Genomic DNA, 19,031 nt, shown 5'->3' with positions numbered 1-19,031 from the left:
GGCGCCTATTCCTGAGCCTGGAAAGACACCTGACCATTTGACACTCCTGCACCACATCTCACTCACGTCCGTCTTGTGCAATGTGTTGGAGCGCACGATATTGACTCGCATCGCCTACTACCTGGGGACAACGGGATGGTTTCATCCGCTTGGGACCGGATTCCACTAAGGCCTGTGTAAGCACGACAGTTTCTACCTTCTGTGCAATACTACGCACCTACCTCGTCGTAACCAGGATTTAGAACTCGATCTCTTTGCAGCAGCTGAATTAAAGAAAACATCTAATACTGTGACGCATGAAACGGTGATAGACGCTGCTGGCGCGACATGGCTAAATGGCCGCCTACTTAACTTCACATGAAGAATTTCTTGGAGGGCGCCTTTGAAGTCCGCATGCCGGGCCCGGCGACACGACGGTAGTGATGCAGTAGGCGTGTCCCAAGGAGCCACATTTTCCCCGATGCCCTTCAACATATTCATGTCCCTCCTGGCCTGGCAGTTCGAGGAAGTGGATGAACTTGAACTGTATTTTACAATCTACGCAGACGGGGGGAGGGCGACATTACGCTGTCGACGTCTTGCGAGGAAGAAATCACCGATCAAGTGGCGGCACTACAAACAGCCTTGGACATGACCGATGCATTCCTGGAAAACACGGGGTTGAGTTCCTGCCCAAAAAAGACCCGATACACCACCATTCGTAGCCACGATGAACGCTGGCAGAAAGTTACCTTACACTTCATGGGCACGCCCATCCACCCTGAGACCGAAGGCTATATGAATATTCTGGTTGCGCGGATAGAAGCAGACGATCAGCCTGAGATATGGATCGGGCAGTTACGTCCAACTTACCTCCCGGATCCTTCATTTGATACGGCGAATATCCTGGCTCCTCAGATGAGCCCGCACCAAGACAGCCCGCCAGCTTGTCCTGGCTACGCTGCTGCTTGCGCATAGATTGACGTAACACGTCCAGCAGCTGGAAGTACTCCACAGCGAGACACTCCGCGTTGTCACCGGGCTACCACGCCACTGACGGCTGCATTATCTGCGACGCTATGCGCAATTACCTACCACCACTTCAACACGTTATCGAACATCAAGTGGCATAATGTAGACCAGCCCTCCGACGCTACTACTCGGAGCGCACTCTCCTTTGCGCTCTTAAGGAAACCCCGGGTTCGGAGTTGGACCCGCACCACTAACGTTGCCGTGCGAGGCACACATACGCAACTGGTCGACTCAGGACCTCTATCAGGGCGCAGGGACCCGCGCTGCCACCCAGAGCGCAAATCAGCATATGGAGAGCCTAGCCAATTCATGTGCCGTTCTCTTTTACGTGTACGCTGCCTTCCGCACGAGGCCCGACGATACGAAAGTCGCATTTGGAATGTACCGCGTCGATGCTGGAACCACGCACACCCAAGAGTGCATATTTGGTAATGAAGAACCACCAGACGTACCCATGGTCGAACTCATGGCTGTCCGTGACGCACTACACGAAGCCCTCGAAGAACGCCCAGGCGCTTCACGATTTGGAATATATAACGAAAGTCAGGTGATGATGCGCATATTACGTACCCCCCACGCTAACCCCAATAGCAAGGAAGATAGCAGAGGCAAGCAGGAGGCTGCGCATGGTGCACACAATAGAAATTCGGGCATGGTGAATTACCCATCACTGCGCAGTACCAGGGAACGAAGCGGCTCACGCTGCTGAGAGCGCGATACTAACCTTAGGCCACCGCAGCAACGTACCAACTCTTGTGCCACTGCAACATGGCGCAAATTAACATATATACTTACTAGAACAATGACAGAGATGACAGCTCGGTGCGTGCCTGTAGCAACGTGCGCTGAAGGAAGATCTACTACCTGCAGGCTTGTCGCGCGAATGTTAGGTACTCGTAGAGAAGGCCCGCATCAGTAATGCATTTAGGCCTGATGCACTTGCATGCTGGCGTGCACGCAAGGAAATGAAGCACCTTCCTGACAACACATTGGCAGAGCTACCTCCTGGGGTGGCCAGCGTGCCAAACGGCAGTTGCACCATCCATCAGACACTTGCTGTCGGCGTGCTCAAAGTATTCAGATCTCCGACGAAAGCACCGAGAGCACGTGACCTGCTTCTAGGAAGAAATCCGATCCATCCCTCAGCGGAGGCCAACAGTGTCCTGCAAGCGCTATTCCCCATTGCTGCGGAATCGGAAATCATGGATAAATCATGCGGAGAAGTTTTCCTCGGTGGCTGGCCCTTTTCCCATCTCCAAATTCCCCAACTCCATTACCCTTAATAGGCCGACGAGCTATTCCTCTTTGAATAAAGCTGTACCATATCATACCATACCGGACTAGGATCAAAGAAATTGAAGTCATCATTCAAAACAATGGCACCGCGACTGTCGATGGAAAAAAGAGCAAGTTCTGCAAGGTTATTACTGTTTTTAAGCATATTGTCGTGTTTTTAAAAGCGACGATATATGTGGAGAGCTTTAAATTATGGAACCTACCATTAATGATGCGCCAGACGGAGTGAGACCTTTCCTCTGCCGGACGTATGAAATAACAACGCGTTCTTGGTTTAAGCAGGCGAAATTTTATATCTTCATGAACCATTTTGTGTTTCAGAATATTTTCCCAATGGTATTGGGGAATGTTACTATAAAGCCAAATTGATCTTTGTGTGAACTTCAGTGCACCATTTCTCTTGCTCAAATGTCATTATCGTTTAGCCAGCGACGTAGCGACTGAATCGTGATCAATGAAAGCACTACGCTGAGTGGCGGGCCCCCGAACGACGAATTTTTAGGAAGTTTCTTTATCCTAATGTCTTTTGAATGCCAGTCCTGATTATTACAGCACAAAGGGTTCTTCAAGTTTCCTCACACCACTGTTAGGAGATTTCATGTCGGCTTCTGTTTAGCACATAATGCACTTTTGTTATCTACACTACATTTTCTTCACATAGGTGGTCGTCCACACTGCCATGGCGGAGGAAATGAGGCCTAAGTGAACCCTCGTTTTTATTAAAGATTATAAACTGTAATTTTTGTTGGCCTCATCCACGTTGTGGGTTTCCACGGAATGGATTTTCTACATTCTGGATTGTAGCGTTATCTTTGCCATCACGAGTTCTCATCCGCCGTAATCATCAGCGTCGCGCACCTGCATGTGGTGCGAGCCACGAGACCCGCGCTCTCGTTCGGGAACGGGCCGCAGCCCCGCCGCTCCGCTTCATGCGCTTTCGCCTTTCTTCCACATTGAATGTAGGGAAGGCGGCACCGGCTCGTCGGCCACCGTCAGGTATTCCTACAACGATATTTGCAGGGAAACGAAATGCGCACTTGCTTAACAGGAATGTTTAGCGCACCAACACTAATTCATCTGAATAAAGTGCGACTCATTTTTTCATTCAATTCCCCAAACGCCAATACGGACATTACGTAGGGGTGTTAAAAGAAAGCAACGATAGTCACAGTACGAGCTTTCAAACACAGAATACCTCTTAGAATAAAAACAGGAATGCCAGCATACGGGGCGCACGGTAACTTTGTTATCGCCCTTGGACTTTGTGCGGAACATTGCGGTGACGGCAACGGCAGAAATGCGCCTGGATTGCCCATGTAATTGTTATCGCAATAAAATCAGGGTACTTACAATGAGTAAATAAAGTGGGAAATGCTTGGCAAAATAATTACACATTCCAGGAGATAGTGAATAAAATAAAAAAACAGAAAAAATTAAGCAGTACAAACAACTTGGTGTTTATATAAAACGACGTCACGTGCGCAAGGAACATTGCAGTATGTTGAAAAGAAAAATTAACATAAGAACGCAATGACATCTTGTACGAATGAACAACAGAAACGCACTTGCGTACGCTAAACTGGCGTTTTACTTTTACTGGGAATTCATCATGAGTTAGAATGGATCCAATTTCATTAACAGATTCCAGTGATATATAGCGAAGAACAGGCGCGAGTGACTCAAAAAGTTCGTGCGCTCAAGAACGGCCGGCGCTTTGATGTGACGATCAAGGCGCGGGGAGATACGATGGGCGGGCATTGAGTGGCATGCGCTGAAAGACGACCTGCAGTGCTCGGAAACATGAGAAAGAAGTTTTATCCAGCTTCGACTTTCTGATGACAGCAGATTTAAACAAAAATTATGCTAGTGATGCTAGACGTTCGATAGTTTTTTTGCCAATGAAGCAGGCTGCTTTGTTAGGGACTCACTCGAGCTTGTTAATGGGGTACGACTGATGCGGGTTCCAAATAAATGCGGTATGTTTCATTTGAGGCCGAACCAGTATCGTACAGACAAAATATATGTGTGCTTTCTGCTTTGTGTTACTGTATGAGTGAGCTAGACGTTCAGCGCTCAGGCGCTCTGTGAACCGCGGTTCACAGAGCGCTAGAACTAGAAACAACGCGTTGTTTCTTTCCTTTCCGCGGGCTAGCCTCCCTAAGCACCTTGGTTGTTATTCGCAGAAAACTTTCTTACCACAGTACTCTTCGTCATCAAGGACTTGCTTGAAATATCGAACGTGGCTGGCCATTCGCAAACAGCGTCTTACGACCGGAAAGCTTTGTGTACGTGGCCACTGTATTCTGTCAGAAGTAAGCACACAGTGCATAAACACAACAGAAAAAAAGAATCGTACACATCCTAGTAAGCAACTGCTTCTAAGGAATAGAAAGGGAAATTTGATTATTGTAACATTTTATTATGGTAATGTACAGAACAATTTATATGCAGTACAGGAATGGTGGACGGAAATTACAATTTGCTGTATATGGCACAAATATTCTTATAACACACATGTAAACTGCCAACAAATTGAGTATTTGCCTACAATTTTCACAATATTTGACATGAGCTTTACTGCATAGGAATCTCATTGAGGAATAATTGAACTAGATAAATAGATGTGAGTTTTCTTTTCAGTCACAGAATAATTGTTTAGGGAGTGTAAGAAAATGAAGGAATGTTATCCTGGCGTAAAATTGAGATAGCCTTCTCTAATCATTGGTTATCACGGCGGAAGAAGACTGACGAAACTACAGAATGGCGATGGATTAATGTACGCTCATTCAGTCTCTGTTGCTGGTTTCCGTGCCAGAACGGCGCCCCAAGATCAGCCCTATTTGCTTCTTGGCTATCGCAGCGCCAGCCGTGTGCGTGTGGTACGCCCTGCGCACCGCCTTTCTTCGCCGTGGCGTCCCTCGAGCGGCCTTCTCCTGTTTCCCGCCGTTCGCCATGACTTCGAGCGTGGTGCGCGCAGTCAACCTGCCGGTGGAAGCCGAAGCGTGCGTGGCACTGCGCGCCACTCGCGCTGGAGCGCGCACCGCCCTGCACTCGGCTTGCCCCAACGTCAGCTCCTTGGGACCCGGATTTCAGCACTGCTGTGAAAGTGAGTGCCCTGGATGCGCACATGTGAACCATCTTTGTTGATCTTGATCCGATAACTAGTTGATTCATTGATTGGTTTGGTTGAATTGAATTGGTTTTCGGATTGTTGATAAATTGATTGATTGATTGTATAATCAATAAATGGACTGATTTTGTGGAGTTAACGTGCAAAAGCAGCACTGGGCTCATGATATATGGGTCAGTATTATTTTGACCACCTGGCACCGTATTCTGTAACGATTCGGTTTGCGAGGAATGCGCTCCTGTGGTGGCGTCGCGTTTGGGCCATCCCCTCGCTTAATGAGAACGACAGGAAGGGCAGAGGCCACTAGGCGCGTAGGCTTCTTCTAGAAGTGGACGACAGCAGAAACCAAGGGAAATATAGCAACTTAGGAAGGCTTTTTGGTAAATATAAAGTCAATTGTTGGTGTTATTGCTGAGGTTTCTATTTTTCATCATTAAACGCGGGTGCGAAATCTGGCGGTGAATGGTTTAACGAATTTTGTTTACTGCCGTTGACCCATTTATGCCGTTAGGTGGGACATCGCACGCTAACTTCGCTTGCCGTTGCAGCAAGAAGTGTTGCGTCATCTTGAGCCATCGTATCAACGAAGAGCATTGTACCTTTGTTTCTTTGTGTACTGCGTACCAGCGACTAGAAGAGTGCCTCTGAACGAACCGCATGTTTATCAGCACACGCAGCGTTGACGACGAGACGCTGTTTTTTACATGTGTGGCCGTTGAAACGTCTTGAAGCACCATCTCCTCGCACAAAGGCAGCAGCCTCGGACCTCAAGTATCTCCTTGACGGCAGGAGATATTGGTTGAGTTCATGAAACGCCACCCGTACCTCACCAAATCGTCGTGTCCGCTTAGCGCGAAGCTTGCGGCGGCGCGCAAAGAACTGTGGAAAGCGGTCATCGCGCTACTAAACAATGAAGGTCCTGCGATTAAAACGCTGAGCCAGTGGCGCGCCTTTTGCAGCAAGGAGACACACGGCGCTTGCCACGACGCCGTTATTCACGCCGCGGAGCACAGGTGAGGTCGGGAAATATAGTCTGCAGTAAATGAGCTTACAACGTTCCTTGCAAGGGCACTGGAGGTGGCAAGTTGCCCGGTCTACGTGGTCGCATCCTTTCCATAATGGGGACGGCCAGCGCCGAAGAGGTAGGTAGTCTGTTGCATTTGTTTCGGACCTTTTATCTGGTCAATGCCTTATGGTTCGCGAGATGCTGTATGCGATTGCACCGATGCGTGGTTGTAATCATTGAAGTCAGAGAGGGGCGCAATGCAGGTTTTCGCCATGATTCAGTGTGGTCATTCCTAGTGATGTCAGATTTTGTCGTGGTGATATCAAGCAAGTATCGTGTTATACGTATGACAAGAAATCTTGTAGAAGCATGAACGCCATTTCACTATTGCTGCAATGACATTGAATGCGCTTTCATTTAGTGGTATCTGACAGCCTATGAAAACAGTGTGAACATATAATAACTCATGGTGCTCCAAAACTATGTCACAAGAATCCAAACAAGCTTTAGTAAAACCAACAGCTTCAGACATACGAGATCTGTTTTCATGCTTTTTTTTGCTAGCGATGTGAAAAAAAAATAATGTTATCTGCACAGGTCTGCGGAGAGCCAAGAGTCAGGAGCAGAGTGGTTGGGTCTCGGTTGTCGACCAACCAGGCACCATGGGGACCAAGGTAAGAATGATTCGTTCAAACATCTTAGTTTCGTTCACTCACGGCGTATGATAGTGTTCGTATAATTTTATATTTCATGCTGAGCGTTCATTTTGATGTCCTTATGTCACAGTGCATTTTCTGTTCATTATTCTTCCTAGCACGCCCGCAGCAGCAGCAGCCTCGGCAGACTGAGAAGCGGCCCGCGCCTTCGGGAGACCAAGAGAGTAATGGCAACAAACGCGCATGAAACCTTTATCTGAGCATGATTTATGGCGCACTTGTTGGTGCGTGCAGCTTGCTTTACAATAACGTCATAATTACAAGTTACCATGTTGACGGCACTCGTATTCAATATTGCATCTCGGTTATGAAACAGGAATACTAATGTTGCCCATTTGTACCACGAGAAATATTATTTGTGATTATTAGGAATATGTACATAACTTACTGAAAGCATTTTTTTTAATTTCTGCGTTCTGCCATATAACAAGAAGCAAAAGAACAAAGACACTGAGGGCAGCATAGGGGAAATAGCATGCAATTATTGATTAAATTAAACAAATGATAAATTAATGGAAATGAAAATAGATAAAGAACAACTGGCCGCAGGCGGGGCACGAACCCACGTCTCCTCTATATGGGCCCACTCTAGTTGCGACTCCGGCGGGGAAGGGTGGGAGTGCAGTTGGTTTCTCGCACCGGTAATAGATGGCGCGAAAGCAGCACCCAGGAGGCGACCCGGCTTTGACGGAACGGTTCGGCACGTTTCACTGAACGAGAGAGCCGTACGATTTGACAGCAGTGACAGCATCAACTGTACACCTGCTAAACGGTTCCTGCTTCGCATTGCAGATTTGCCGTCCACAAAAGTACGAAAACCATATCAGAAATGCTGGTGAACTGGCCTACGATAAAGATGACGAGCGAGTGAGCAGGGCAACTGTGGAAAGCCGGATCGTTCCATTTCACACGGTGCTGGACACCGGGACCTCCTGACCGACGTACAGCCTATAAATAAAGCAATGCTCCGGAGGGACATCATTTGGTAGCAGTAACAGCATCGACTGTACATATGCTAAACGGTTCCTGCTTTGTATTGCAGGTCAGCAAATTTTCTTTTGCCTCTTTGAAACGTTTTTGAAGCTTTGCTGTCACTGTTGCCACGGTGTATTACAATGTGTTATGTAGTGTTTAACCCATTGTGTTAAAGTTTGTAAGTGTGCCTAGTTAACCGTAGAAATTGCTACTGGCAAGACCGACGCTCTGTCGGATATTGCTAAGGCCTTGGTTGAAAAGGCGCCAGCTAGCATTAAAGAGGTATCAAAGGTGCTTGTTGAGATGACCTCTAAATTTGTTGAAACAATGGATGGCCTAAAGAAAGGAGATGATCAAGATAAATGGGACGAATAGCTCAATGAAAGGTGAGCTCCCTTCCATCAGTCAATAAGTCGCGTACATGAATGAAAACTTTGTATACCGCAACGAAATAAAAAGCCTCCGACTTGAGCTTACCGAAGTGCAAAACCAGAGCCTTTAGCGCAAGAAAGAGAACCGAAGACTAAACAAAGAGCTGCAGGAATGAAAAAAGCAGCTTATTGAGTTGAAGCAGTACAATAGGCGAAATAACATTGAATTAAGAGGTATACCAAAGACTGAAGATGAGGACGTCTTCGGAACAGTCGCAAAAGTCGCATCACAGTCGCAAAAGTCGCGTCTTCCCTGTGCGTCCAGCTTTCCGATGGTGACATTGACGTGGCTCACCGCGTCCCATCGAAGAGCAATGTGCCTCCAAACAGTTGCGAAGTTCACATGCGGATCAGTTCGCCAGAAACTGTTGAAGGCAGCGAAAAAGAAGCGAATGAATTCAGCCATGCTGAGTTTTCATAATAGCGACCTAGTGTACATAAACACTTGTGCCCCGCAAACAACACCTTGTTTCGAAAAGCCATCTAACAAAAACGTGAGAAAGGATGGAAATTTGCATGGGTTTTTTAGGGCAGAATACTAATGCGGAAATCTGAGAACTCCAGAGTAGCCCATCTAAAACGTAAAGAAAACTTAGCGGAAGCAGCTTAAGTACTTTTATAACTATGCATCATATTCCTTAGCAATGGCTTATTCAATCAGAGATCGTCAATCTTTTTAGTGCAACATCTGCATCAGTTTTTTCATTGCAACATCTTTAGTATTAATAAAAGCGTAGACTTGCTTTCTGCTTTCCGGTCGCTACATGCGCATTAGTTCAGTGCCATTGTACCAACTAAGACGTGGCTGCGAAAAATTTAGGTAATCAGTCTTCCTCATTACAGAAACGAATCAAACGCGCGCGACTCGCGTTCATGCGGAGGTGGCGTTGCATTGTTCGGAAAATATAATATATCGTATTGTAAAATGGCAGCGGCCACATATAGTTGTTATGACATTAAATCCCTTTTGATTCGGCTCGAGTATGACGTCATCAGCCCGAGCGGTAGCCTCGTAGGATTTCCCGATAAGCTGGAATCAATTTTTTGTGCTCTGTAATAGCACCGAAATGAACCAGTGATTACAGTAGGCGACATGAACCTAAACACATATAACAAGAATAACTGTGACTATAGCTATTCGTTGCAATGTTACAATTATCGTAATTTAATTACCTCATCGATGCCTGTAGCTCAGGCATCTTCGTCTTTAAGGGACAACGCATTAACCAATCGACACGGAGGTTAGCGGTGACGTTTACCCAGAACCAATCTTTAATCATCTACCTGTCTTTGCCGCTTCAGATTCTCCAGCTAGTATCAAACAAATAAGAAAGATCATTGTAATGGAAATAGCTTACAACGTGTTACTGGAAAGAAGAATGATAGGTGTAACGTTAAGGGATAAGGAAAGAGCAGATTGGGTGAGGGAACGAACGAGAGTTAATGACATCCCAGTTGAAATCAAGAAAAAGAAATGGGCATGAGCAGGAGATGTAATGAGGAGGGAAGATAACCGAGGGTCATTAAGGGTTACGAACTGGATTCCAAGGGAAGGGAAGCGTAGCAGGGGACGGCAGAAAGTGAGGTGGGCGGATGAGATCAAGAAGTTTGCAGGGACAACATGGCCACAATTAGGACACGACCGGGGTAGTTGGAGAAGTATGGGAGAGGCCTTTGCACTGCAGTGGGCATAACCAGGCTGATGATGATGATGATGATGATGATGATGATGACGACGAGAAGAAATTCTCTGCCTTAGTTACAGTGAAATATACAACGAAGACATCGACATTAAAATAAATAATCTAATTACATATCTCAATATTGCTGTAGAAAGGAGTGATCTCAAGGTATCGAATGGCCGCTATGATAAACCCATGTGCCCTTGGATCACAGAGCAGATACTTCATACACTTAAGGACAATGAATACTTGCATGAAAAATGACGCAATAACAAAGATAATATATACTACTTACAGCAATTCAAAGTTCAGCGGAAAAAATATGTCGCTATGATTCGATCGCGCAAAAGGGCGTATTATACTCATCTAATTACACATACCACTGGTAAGACGAAAAAGGTGTGGGAAATTATAAAAGAAATAATAGGAAAACGACGTATGCTAAATGTGCTTCTCGAACCCACTGATGAAGACGTTATGCAGAGTTTCAACACATATTTCGCATGTATTGGTCCATCCCTAGCTCCAAAAAAGTGAATAAAAAATATATACATCTTGCAGAGTCCCGAAGCTAACGCTCTCGTTACTTATACCATTGAACTTGGAGACGTGATGGCAACAGACAGCAAGATGTCAACCTCTAAAGGCTCCGGACTAGATGATATTTCTGTTAGAATTCTAAAAAATATATATAGATATATTAGGACCAGTATTATGCCACTTGTTTAATCACTCCGTGAACTGCTCAAGTTATCCGCCTCAGCTGAAGATTTCTATCTTCAAAGATGGAGACAGAAGTGACCCTTGTAATTATAGGCCACTATCCGTACTCCGTCTCATTAATACTATACTTGAAAAAATTCTAACGCATCGATTCTACAAATTTATTGATGAGTACAAGGTTATGAGCCGACACCAACATGGCTTTCGTCCGAACTATGCAACTTTGTCAGTAGTGTTAACATTAACTCGAATAATTAATGTAGCTTTGCGAAATATTATACTTCTGTGTGTCATTTTCCTGGACCTAAAAGAAGCCTTCGATACCGTTGATGACAACATACTTCTACATAATAATGTAGAAGTATGTTCATACCACATTAGGGTTTTCGGGGTAGCTCATTGGATCTTCTTACGGGCTACCTTCGTGAACGAGTGCAAGTAGTCAGAATGAAAAATGTTACATCGTCACCTAAGAATATCGGCACTGGAGTTCCTCAAGGGTGTGTTTGGGCCACTTTTATTTTGATTGTATATTAACGGGACTTCCCACTTTTGGTACAAGTGAAGTTCTTATGTACCTCGACGACACCTGTATAACAGCGGATAACAATTGTGATCTGGAAACTAAAGAAAAAACGAAGAGTTTAAAAAAGCAAGTGAATGGTTTTTAAATATTGATCTTACGATTAACGTTAATAAGACTAAGTATGTGTTTTTTCGAACACGTAACAATATCTTGGCTGCTAAATCATTAGATTTACAAATAAACGATTTTCCATTAGACGAAGTCAGCTCATTTCAGTACATTGGCGTGGTTTTCGCTAGGAATCTGGACTGGCAAGAATAATAAGTAAGCGCAGTTTGCACAAAGCTCGCATCAGGATGCTACGCACTCTCACGAGCACGTGATCTCGATACTAACCCCCTGCCTATATTATATTTTGCACTCATCCATAGCCATACCGCATACTGTAACAAATCATGGGTTGCGACATACAAAACTTATCTCGAACCCGTACACAAACTTCAGAAACGAATCCTGAGAATGTTTACCCATTCATGTTACAATGAACCAAGTCTGCATTTGTTTAATAGAATCAATCTTTTGCCGTGTGATAAGACACACGAATTGAAAATTGCGACGCGTGTTTTCTGTATTGTTAAAAACAAGCTGCCTTTTCGTATTCTCATATTTCACACATCGCCTTGAGTGACCAGATAACAAACTACGGAAATTTTATTTTTCCTCCAACTAAGAATATTTACGGACAACTCTTGCTAGTTTTCAGGGTCTAAAGTTTGTAATTACCTACCAGAAGAAATAAAACAAGCAATTAATTTTTCATCCGTGCTTAAAAAATACTTGCTTAGCTTGAATAATGTTATTCATTGTGAACAATCATGATGTCTGTTTTTTAGTAACTCGCTGAAATCTGCTAAAAATATCATTTAACTAGTGTTTCGATTTTGTCGAGATTAATAATGTATATTTTGAATCTTCATAATAATGCAGGAACTTGCCTGCTATTCTCTTAACTAGTGTTTTATGTGTTTACTTAGAAATGTTCGATACTGTAAAATACTTTTCACTATTTCGCATTTCCTTTTGTGCGCTCGCGCAATTTAAGGGTGTATGACAAATATGTGTAAGCACGTGATTTACCTTACTTGTTCTGTACTTGTTATTGTCATTAATTTTCATTGGACGCACAACTAGCTTGTGGCTATGGGCCCAAACAATTATGGTATTTCTGTATGTTATACGTCTGCAAATAAAGAATTGCATTGAATTGAACCAGCTTCCTCCCTCCAACAGAACCGCCACTCACTTCTACTGAACAACGGCTTACTCGCACTTTAAATAGAGCGGCTCAAAAGATCCGGCTCCCATCTTTAACAGTCACTGCTCTGTGGCAGTCACTGCTGCGGTAGCAGTTGCAGTACTCGGCTTCCTCGTCATGTTCAGAGAGCAGTGATTACAGTCTATCGTAGGACACGATTGATTCGATTACGCCTTGCGGCAGGTGATAAGGCGCAGTTGTTCCGGTGCTCTGCCTACCGCTTTGTGACGTTTCCTCCCGATGTGCTTGAGCAGATTGGATCGTTCATTGCAATTTCTTCGTTTATCGTCTTCATCGTAAGTTTGACCGGTGTGGCAGCTTCATGAGGCTGTCTGATGCGCTTTCGGAAGAGCGTGCACTGAGGGCTGCCGCGTAACATGCCATGATATGATCACGTGGAATTTTTAGGTTGTGTGTTGGTCCCACAATTGTCCGGTATGGGGCATCCCGTTGAAAACATCCTTCGAACATGTATAGGATTAAACATCTTGAATTAGTTTAGATCCCAAAATTTTAATCCTGTCGATGTCTTAAGGAGGTTTTAAATAGGACATCCATGAATTAATGTCCTCATGTTATCCACTGGACGTCCTAACTGGGACATACGCGTTGGGGTTTAATCGGGATATCCAGAGGATATTCGTGGTCCAAAAGTATGTTGTCAGTGAGTTTTCGCCGAAAGAGTAATAGAAAACCGGAACAATAGGGGAATATGATTTCAACTTCGTAAACACTATGGAGAAGTCAACAGTCCCTACAAGTGGTGTGCACTTCATGTTGGCCACCTCATTTGCCGGCGCATTCATCGTCGCACACTGCAAATAGGCAATATCAATATTACGCGGCAGCCTGAACGGATCAATCATTTCAGAACGAGCGTGCTTGGCTCTTTCAAGCAGAGCGCATGGAGGTTGCATTACTAGCGATGAGGGCAGCGACAGGGCTTGTGGTGACTGCGCTTGTCTTGCTGCTACGTCGCTGGTACAATTTCTGTCGTCATTCTTTTGATGATCAAGCAACGGACCCCCTTGCCTGAAGACACAGGTTGTGAATCGCAGCACACGCCGCCACAATTATGGCTGGTTTTCGGGGTGAATAGTGCAGCATGCGGTACCTCTGCAGGCCCCGACAATGGCTTTTCACGACGCCTATGCACCTTTTCAGCCACATTCCGGTCAACGGCGTGTGCTTCGTTATGCCACCCCTCTTCTGTCAGCCGCATCGGGTGTCGAGGAACAGGAATGAGAAGCCAGGGCTTGAAAGGGCACCCTGAGTGTGCTGCATTCAAGACAAATATTGCAAAATGTGAATGATTTACCATAAGAAATATTGATAGGAAGCTCTGCAAACAGAAAAACAACTGTATCACAGCGCGGAAATGCCCGGCTGATGCAGGGTGTAAATGAAAAGTAAATACGTTCCTAACTAGTCAGTTTTTCGCATGGCATAAGGTTCCTAGACATATATTAGTATGAGAATTTCTCGTGTCGTATATCATCTGCGCAACAACTATCCTAAATAAGCACTATCCCTGCTACACTTACGAAGCAACAACTCCTCTTCATTCCAAAGGCCACCTGCCTGACGGCGGCGCAATGCCGTATGCATCCAGAGGAAGGAATCGTGGCACTCACCTTGCATGCGAGTATCGATGGCCATGATCGTCAGGTCTGCGTCGCACACCTGCATGAGATAGTCAAATAGTGTCTTCATCGTTCAGCTCCTCTTGCAAGGAAGATAATACGAAGAAAGAAGTGTATTTTACAGAAGACTGTTTGCACGGATGTCTGAATTTCAAATTAAATGCCAAAATACACTAGTGATGAAATATGTTATTCTGCGTGAAATTTCTACGTATTCTTAAAGCTACGCAAAAGTATGTATTTGCAATTGTCACACTGACGTACGCAAGTCGCGTGATACGTCAGTTGACCAAATGTAGTTACTTGTTCCACAGAAGCGACGCTCTCTGGGTTTTAAATACAGCTACTCGTCTAGAATACACGCACACGTACGTACACGGCCATAAATACATTATTTAAATAGTACCGACCGTAATAACACCAATAGTTGGACCGTAATCAAGATTGCGTATGGTGCATTTTTAGCTATGTGACGGGGGATTATTTTGCCTGCGTTTTTTCCAAACCTCTGCAACGTCGCCCGGCTCCACCCATAGGGACTCGACATCACGTTGCTAATTTCGCGTAAGAGGCCTTCCATATATACTTCCAATGGCCCACTAAAGATTAATACTGTTACGTCCAAGCGCGTAAAAGGGACGCCGGGATTAAGAAGAGAAGGGAAGAGGAGAACGAAGATTGTGCACCGGCCATTCCTGTTGTTCGTAGCCTGCCGTTCCTGCTCTCGCATGCCTAAATAAACCCCTTTTCCCCGTGCTTGTAACAAACTGGTGGAGGTGCGGGGTAAAGCGGTTTATTGGACTGTACTAAGGATTGTACTTGAAATTTTTTCACTACTTACTGCCACGTGATTCAGGGCGTAGTATTCCTTGGGGTTCCAGTACGCCTCAGTTTCCGCGGGGCTCAGTCTTCGCTGCCGGAAGATGGCGATCAGTGTCCCGTCAACACAGATGACGACGCTAGGGAGCTTGTCGCATTCGAGCACCCGCTGCTCCAACGCCGCCTTTTCACTTGTCGTCTTCGGAAATTTCACCTTTCCCTTTTCTATACGGAGGTTGTTATGGTTTCACCAGCAGAAAAAAAATGATTCGACTGACTGACGGCTGGAGCATGGCGACAGTTTCCTCATCGGCCCAGCCATGTTGGAAACTTGGAGTCACAAGACATCGCAATGCGCACAGCACTTTGCCCACAGTATCAATGCCGCCAGAGCGTTGCGGCCCCAGGACAACCTCAAGTTCCTCGCGCAGGCTGCGCAATGCCGCTTTGTAGAGCCTGCATTGCCTCCTGAATTCTTCGTCTCCCATCTCAAACGCGTCTTGTCGATGTCCAGACCGTCGTTGTTTTTCACGGAGGCTATCTAAAAAATTACCGACGATTACGTTACTTCCTAATGCGAAATTTGAGCGCAGCTAATGCGAGCCTTTGTTTGCGTTTGGCCTCGGCCTCGGCCGCGCGAACGGTAGAGTCTTCTCTGCGACGGCGATGAGCTTCTGCTTCAGCCTCGCTTACTGCTGGTTGCTCTCGACGGCGGCGATGAGCCTCCGCTTCGGCGGCGCGAACGGCAGGGTCTTCTCGGCGGCGGCGCTTAGCCTCTGCATCGGCGACGCGTACTCCTGGATCATCTCGACGGCGGCGACGGTAAGCTTCTGCTTCGGCGGCACGCACCTCTGGATTCTGACGGCGACGGCGCTGGGCCTCTGCTCTGGTAGCTCGTTTAGCAGCAGCAGCAGCAGCAGCAGCAGACGGAGGACTTCCATCGGTCGTCTCGCTCATGGCTCAGAAAGAACTGGCTGATAATTTCGCAGTGGCGAACGGCAGTGGCAATTTGGGCTCGGGCGGTGCACATATACAGATCCGCCGCCACCGATCTGGCTCTCTGATTGCCACCGCACAGGGCGAACGGCAGCGGCAATTTCGGCTCGGGCGGTGCACATATACAGATCCGCCGCCACCGATCTGGCTCTCTGATTGCCACCGCACAGGGGTTGCATTGGAGGAGGAGCGAAGAAAGGAATTAAGTTCGAGCCGGCGCTTTGACAACCGGAGACTCGCAGGAAGAGGGGGGAGGGGGGCGGCGTGTTCACCCAGCAGCAAACGATGGGGGCAGAAGCGCGCGCAGCAAGCGGACAACACGATAAAGGGAGGAGGGAAGAGATAGCAGCGACTGACTGATGCCGCTGACGCCGATAGTGAGTCAACCCCAGCTGCGGAGTTGGTTTCAGGGACAACGCCGCCGATGCCGACACAAACAATATGATACCCTCGCTTCCGCAGCGCTAAGAACCAGGTCTAGCCGTGGAGAGGAGAGGAGAGAGGTTCTTGTTGGGGAAGGAAATAATTGGGTTAAAGTGCAGTGCAGTAACTGTCTCTCAGATGAGGACACCTCAACCGCACTGCACTGGGGGGATGGGGTAGAAAAGAGTGGTTAAAGGGACAGGGAAGCAGCAGCAGCGGTCGAAACACCGTAAGCGTGGGGAGGGGGCTCAGAGGCGATCGGCCAGGGCGATGTCCTCGGCGAACACCAGAATCGCTCGGAAGAGGCGCTTCTGGCTCGAGATGCAGCCTGAGGGGTGCAGCAGATTGTCCACCGTGGCACAGGGAAGTTTGTGCGTACGGTAGACTTTTGCGAGGGCCGCGCGCGCGTTCGAAAAAGTCGGACATTCACACAGCAAATGTTCCAACGTTTCGGTCGCGCCGCAGTCCCGGCAGAGAGGGGAGGGGGCTCCTTGGAGGCGATGCCTCCTCTCGGCGGGCCAGACGGAACCGGTCCGCAAGGCGAGGAGGAAGGCGCGCTCGCGCCTAGTGAAGCCGGCCTCCGGGAGATGGCGTGGTGGGCGTCCCCTCGCTAAAGTCCCTTGATGATTTGAAAGTAGCGACACTCTTTGAACTCTGCCGCCGCCGCGCGACCTCCTCGCCTCCTCCTCGCCCCTTGTGCGTTCCCCCCGCGGTAACCAATTTCGCCCCCGCTTTTCTGCACGACGATTGGTCTCCCTGCCGTTGCCCTTGGAAACGCGCGGATCTTGAGTTTTGCTTGTGTTTTTCTTTTTCGTTCGCGCCATTTTCCTCCTCAGCACGGCTGGCTCGGCGCTTTAGCTCGGCGTAGCGAACGTTGTACGCCGTGTTTCCTGCTATATTTGCTAGCGCTATGCCGGGCTGTTGCGCATATAACTGCAACAAGAAGCCTGAAGATGGTTATGCCGTTTTTATGATACCACAAGGAAAGCGTGACGGCTTGCGCAGGAAGCAGTGGCTGCATGACAATGGCCGAAAGAACTTTGTTCCGACAAAGAACAGCGTTGTTTGCGAGCTGAGGCGTCTTTCTTATAGCTCGTAGCAAAGCATCCCGTAATGCTGCATTTTTTTTCATTCTTCCGCTCACCACGCCCACCACGCTCATAAACGCTCACCAGCGTTTATGTTGCGGTTGTCCTCAGTATGCTTAATATTCCCCTCACACGTCGCGAACTGTTGTTATTCAATCGGAAGTGCAGCCTTATAGATTGTGCTTTGCGCCCTGAAAAAATTAGTGGCAAGTATACCCATGTTATTGCAGGTGATGAGCGTTAGCTAGTCAACATTGAGTTTTTTTGAAGTTTTAAGGCGAAAGCCTTGAGATCTCTGTTTCAAGGTCGCCTTGTAAACTGGAGGTATCACGTGACCCAAGGAAGGCCAGATGTGACCCAAATCATGTCCGCGCCTGCATAAGAGAATGATTGCCCAAGTTAATTAATGAATCATTAGTGATTGACATAAAATGGATTAGGGAGGATTAATGATTAGCGTGTATTAAAGATTAAGGTGTATTAGAGTGCCTTAAGAAGGATTAAGGTGGGTGGAGGAGGATTAAGGCCGATTAATGTGGATTAAGGTGAATTATGGTTGCTAAAGGAGAATTAAGACCGATTAAGGTGGATTAGGGACCATAGAGCTGGATTAGGTTTGATAGAGGTGGATTAGGGTGTATTAAGGTGGATTGGGACTATTAAGCAGGATTAAGGTGGATGATGGAGGATTAAGACGGATTATAATGGATCGCGGTTGATAAAGGAGGATTAAGAACGTATATGGTAGGTAAGGTGCATTAGGGGCGATGTAGATTGATTAGGTTGTATTAAGGTGGATTGGGAGTATTAAGCTGGATTAAGGTGGATGAAGGAGCATTAAGGTGGATTAGGGTGGACTAAGGTGAATAAGGGTTCATTGAGTATTAAGCCCGATTAGTCTACCATAATCCCCCTAATGCACATTAATCCACCGAATCCACATTCATCGACCTTAATCCTCCTTCATTCACTTTAATCCACCATAATCCACGAGAGTCCGCCTTAATGAACCCTAATCCAACGTCATCGACCTTAATCTGCTCTAACTCTCCTTAATGCACTTTAATCCTCCTTAACCAACGCTACTACTTCCTCATCCACTTTAATCCACCCTAATCCGCTATAATCGTCCTTAATTCACCTTAATCCACATTCATCTACTTTAGTCCACCCTTATCCTCCTTCATTCACTTTAATTCACTTTAGCCCACCATAATCCTCCTTAATGCACCTTAATCCTTCCTAATCCAT

General features: G+C 46.6%; 1 protein-coding gene across 9 annotated transcripts in view; it reads left to right on the top strand.

The window, feature by feature from the left end:
* Nucleotides 1–19,031, top strand: part of LOC135908829 (phospholipid-transporting ATPase ABCA3-like) — a 324,046-nt gene that overhangs the window by 234,955 nt on the left and 70,060 nt on the right. For all 9 annotated transcript variants that reach the window (XM_065440659.1, XM_065440663.1, XM_070532568.1 and 6 more), the window contains one exon: nt 5,168–5,413. In XM_065440659.1, coding sequence (XP_065296731.1) covers nt 5,168–5,413 — 246 coding nt within the window. The remainder of the gene's footprint in view (nt 1–5,167; nt 5,414–19,031) is intronic.

This window comes from Dermacentor albipictus, chromosome 1 (genome assembly GCF_038994185.2).
Source record: "Dermacentor albipictus isolate Rhodes 1998 colony chromosome 1, USDA_Dalb.pri_finalv2, whole genome shotgun sequence".
NCBI lineage: Eukaryota > Metazoa > Arthropoda > Arachnida > Ixodida > Ixodidae > Dermacentor > Dermacentor albipictus.
Note: the sequence above shows the minus strand (reverse complement) of the source record. Positions and strands in the feature narration are given on the sequence as shown.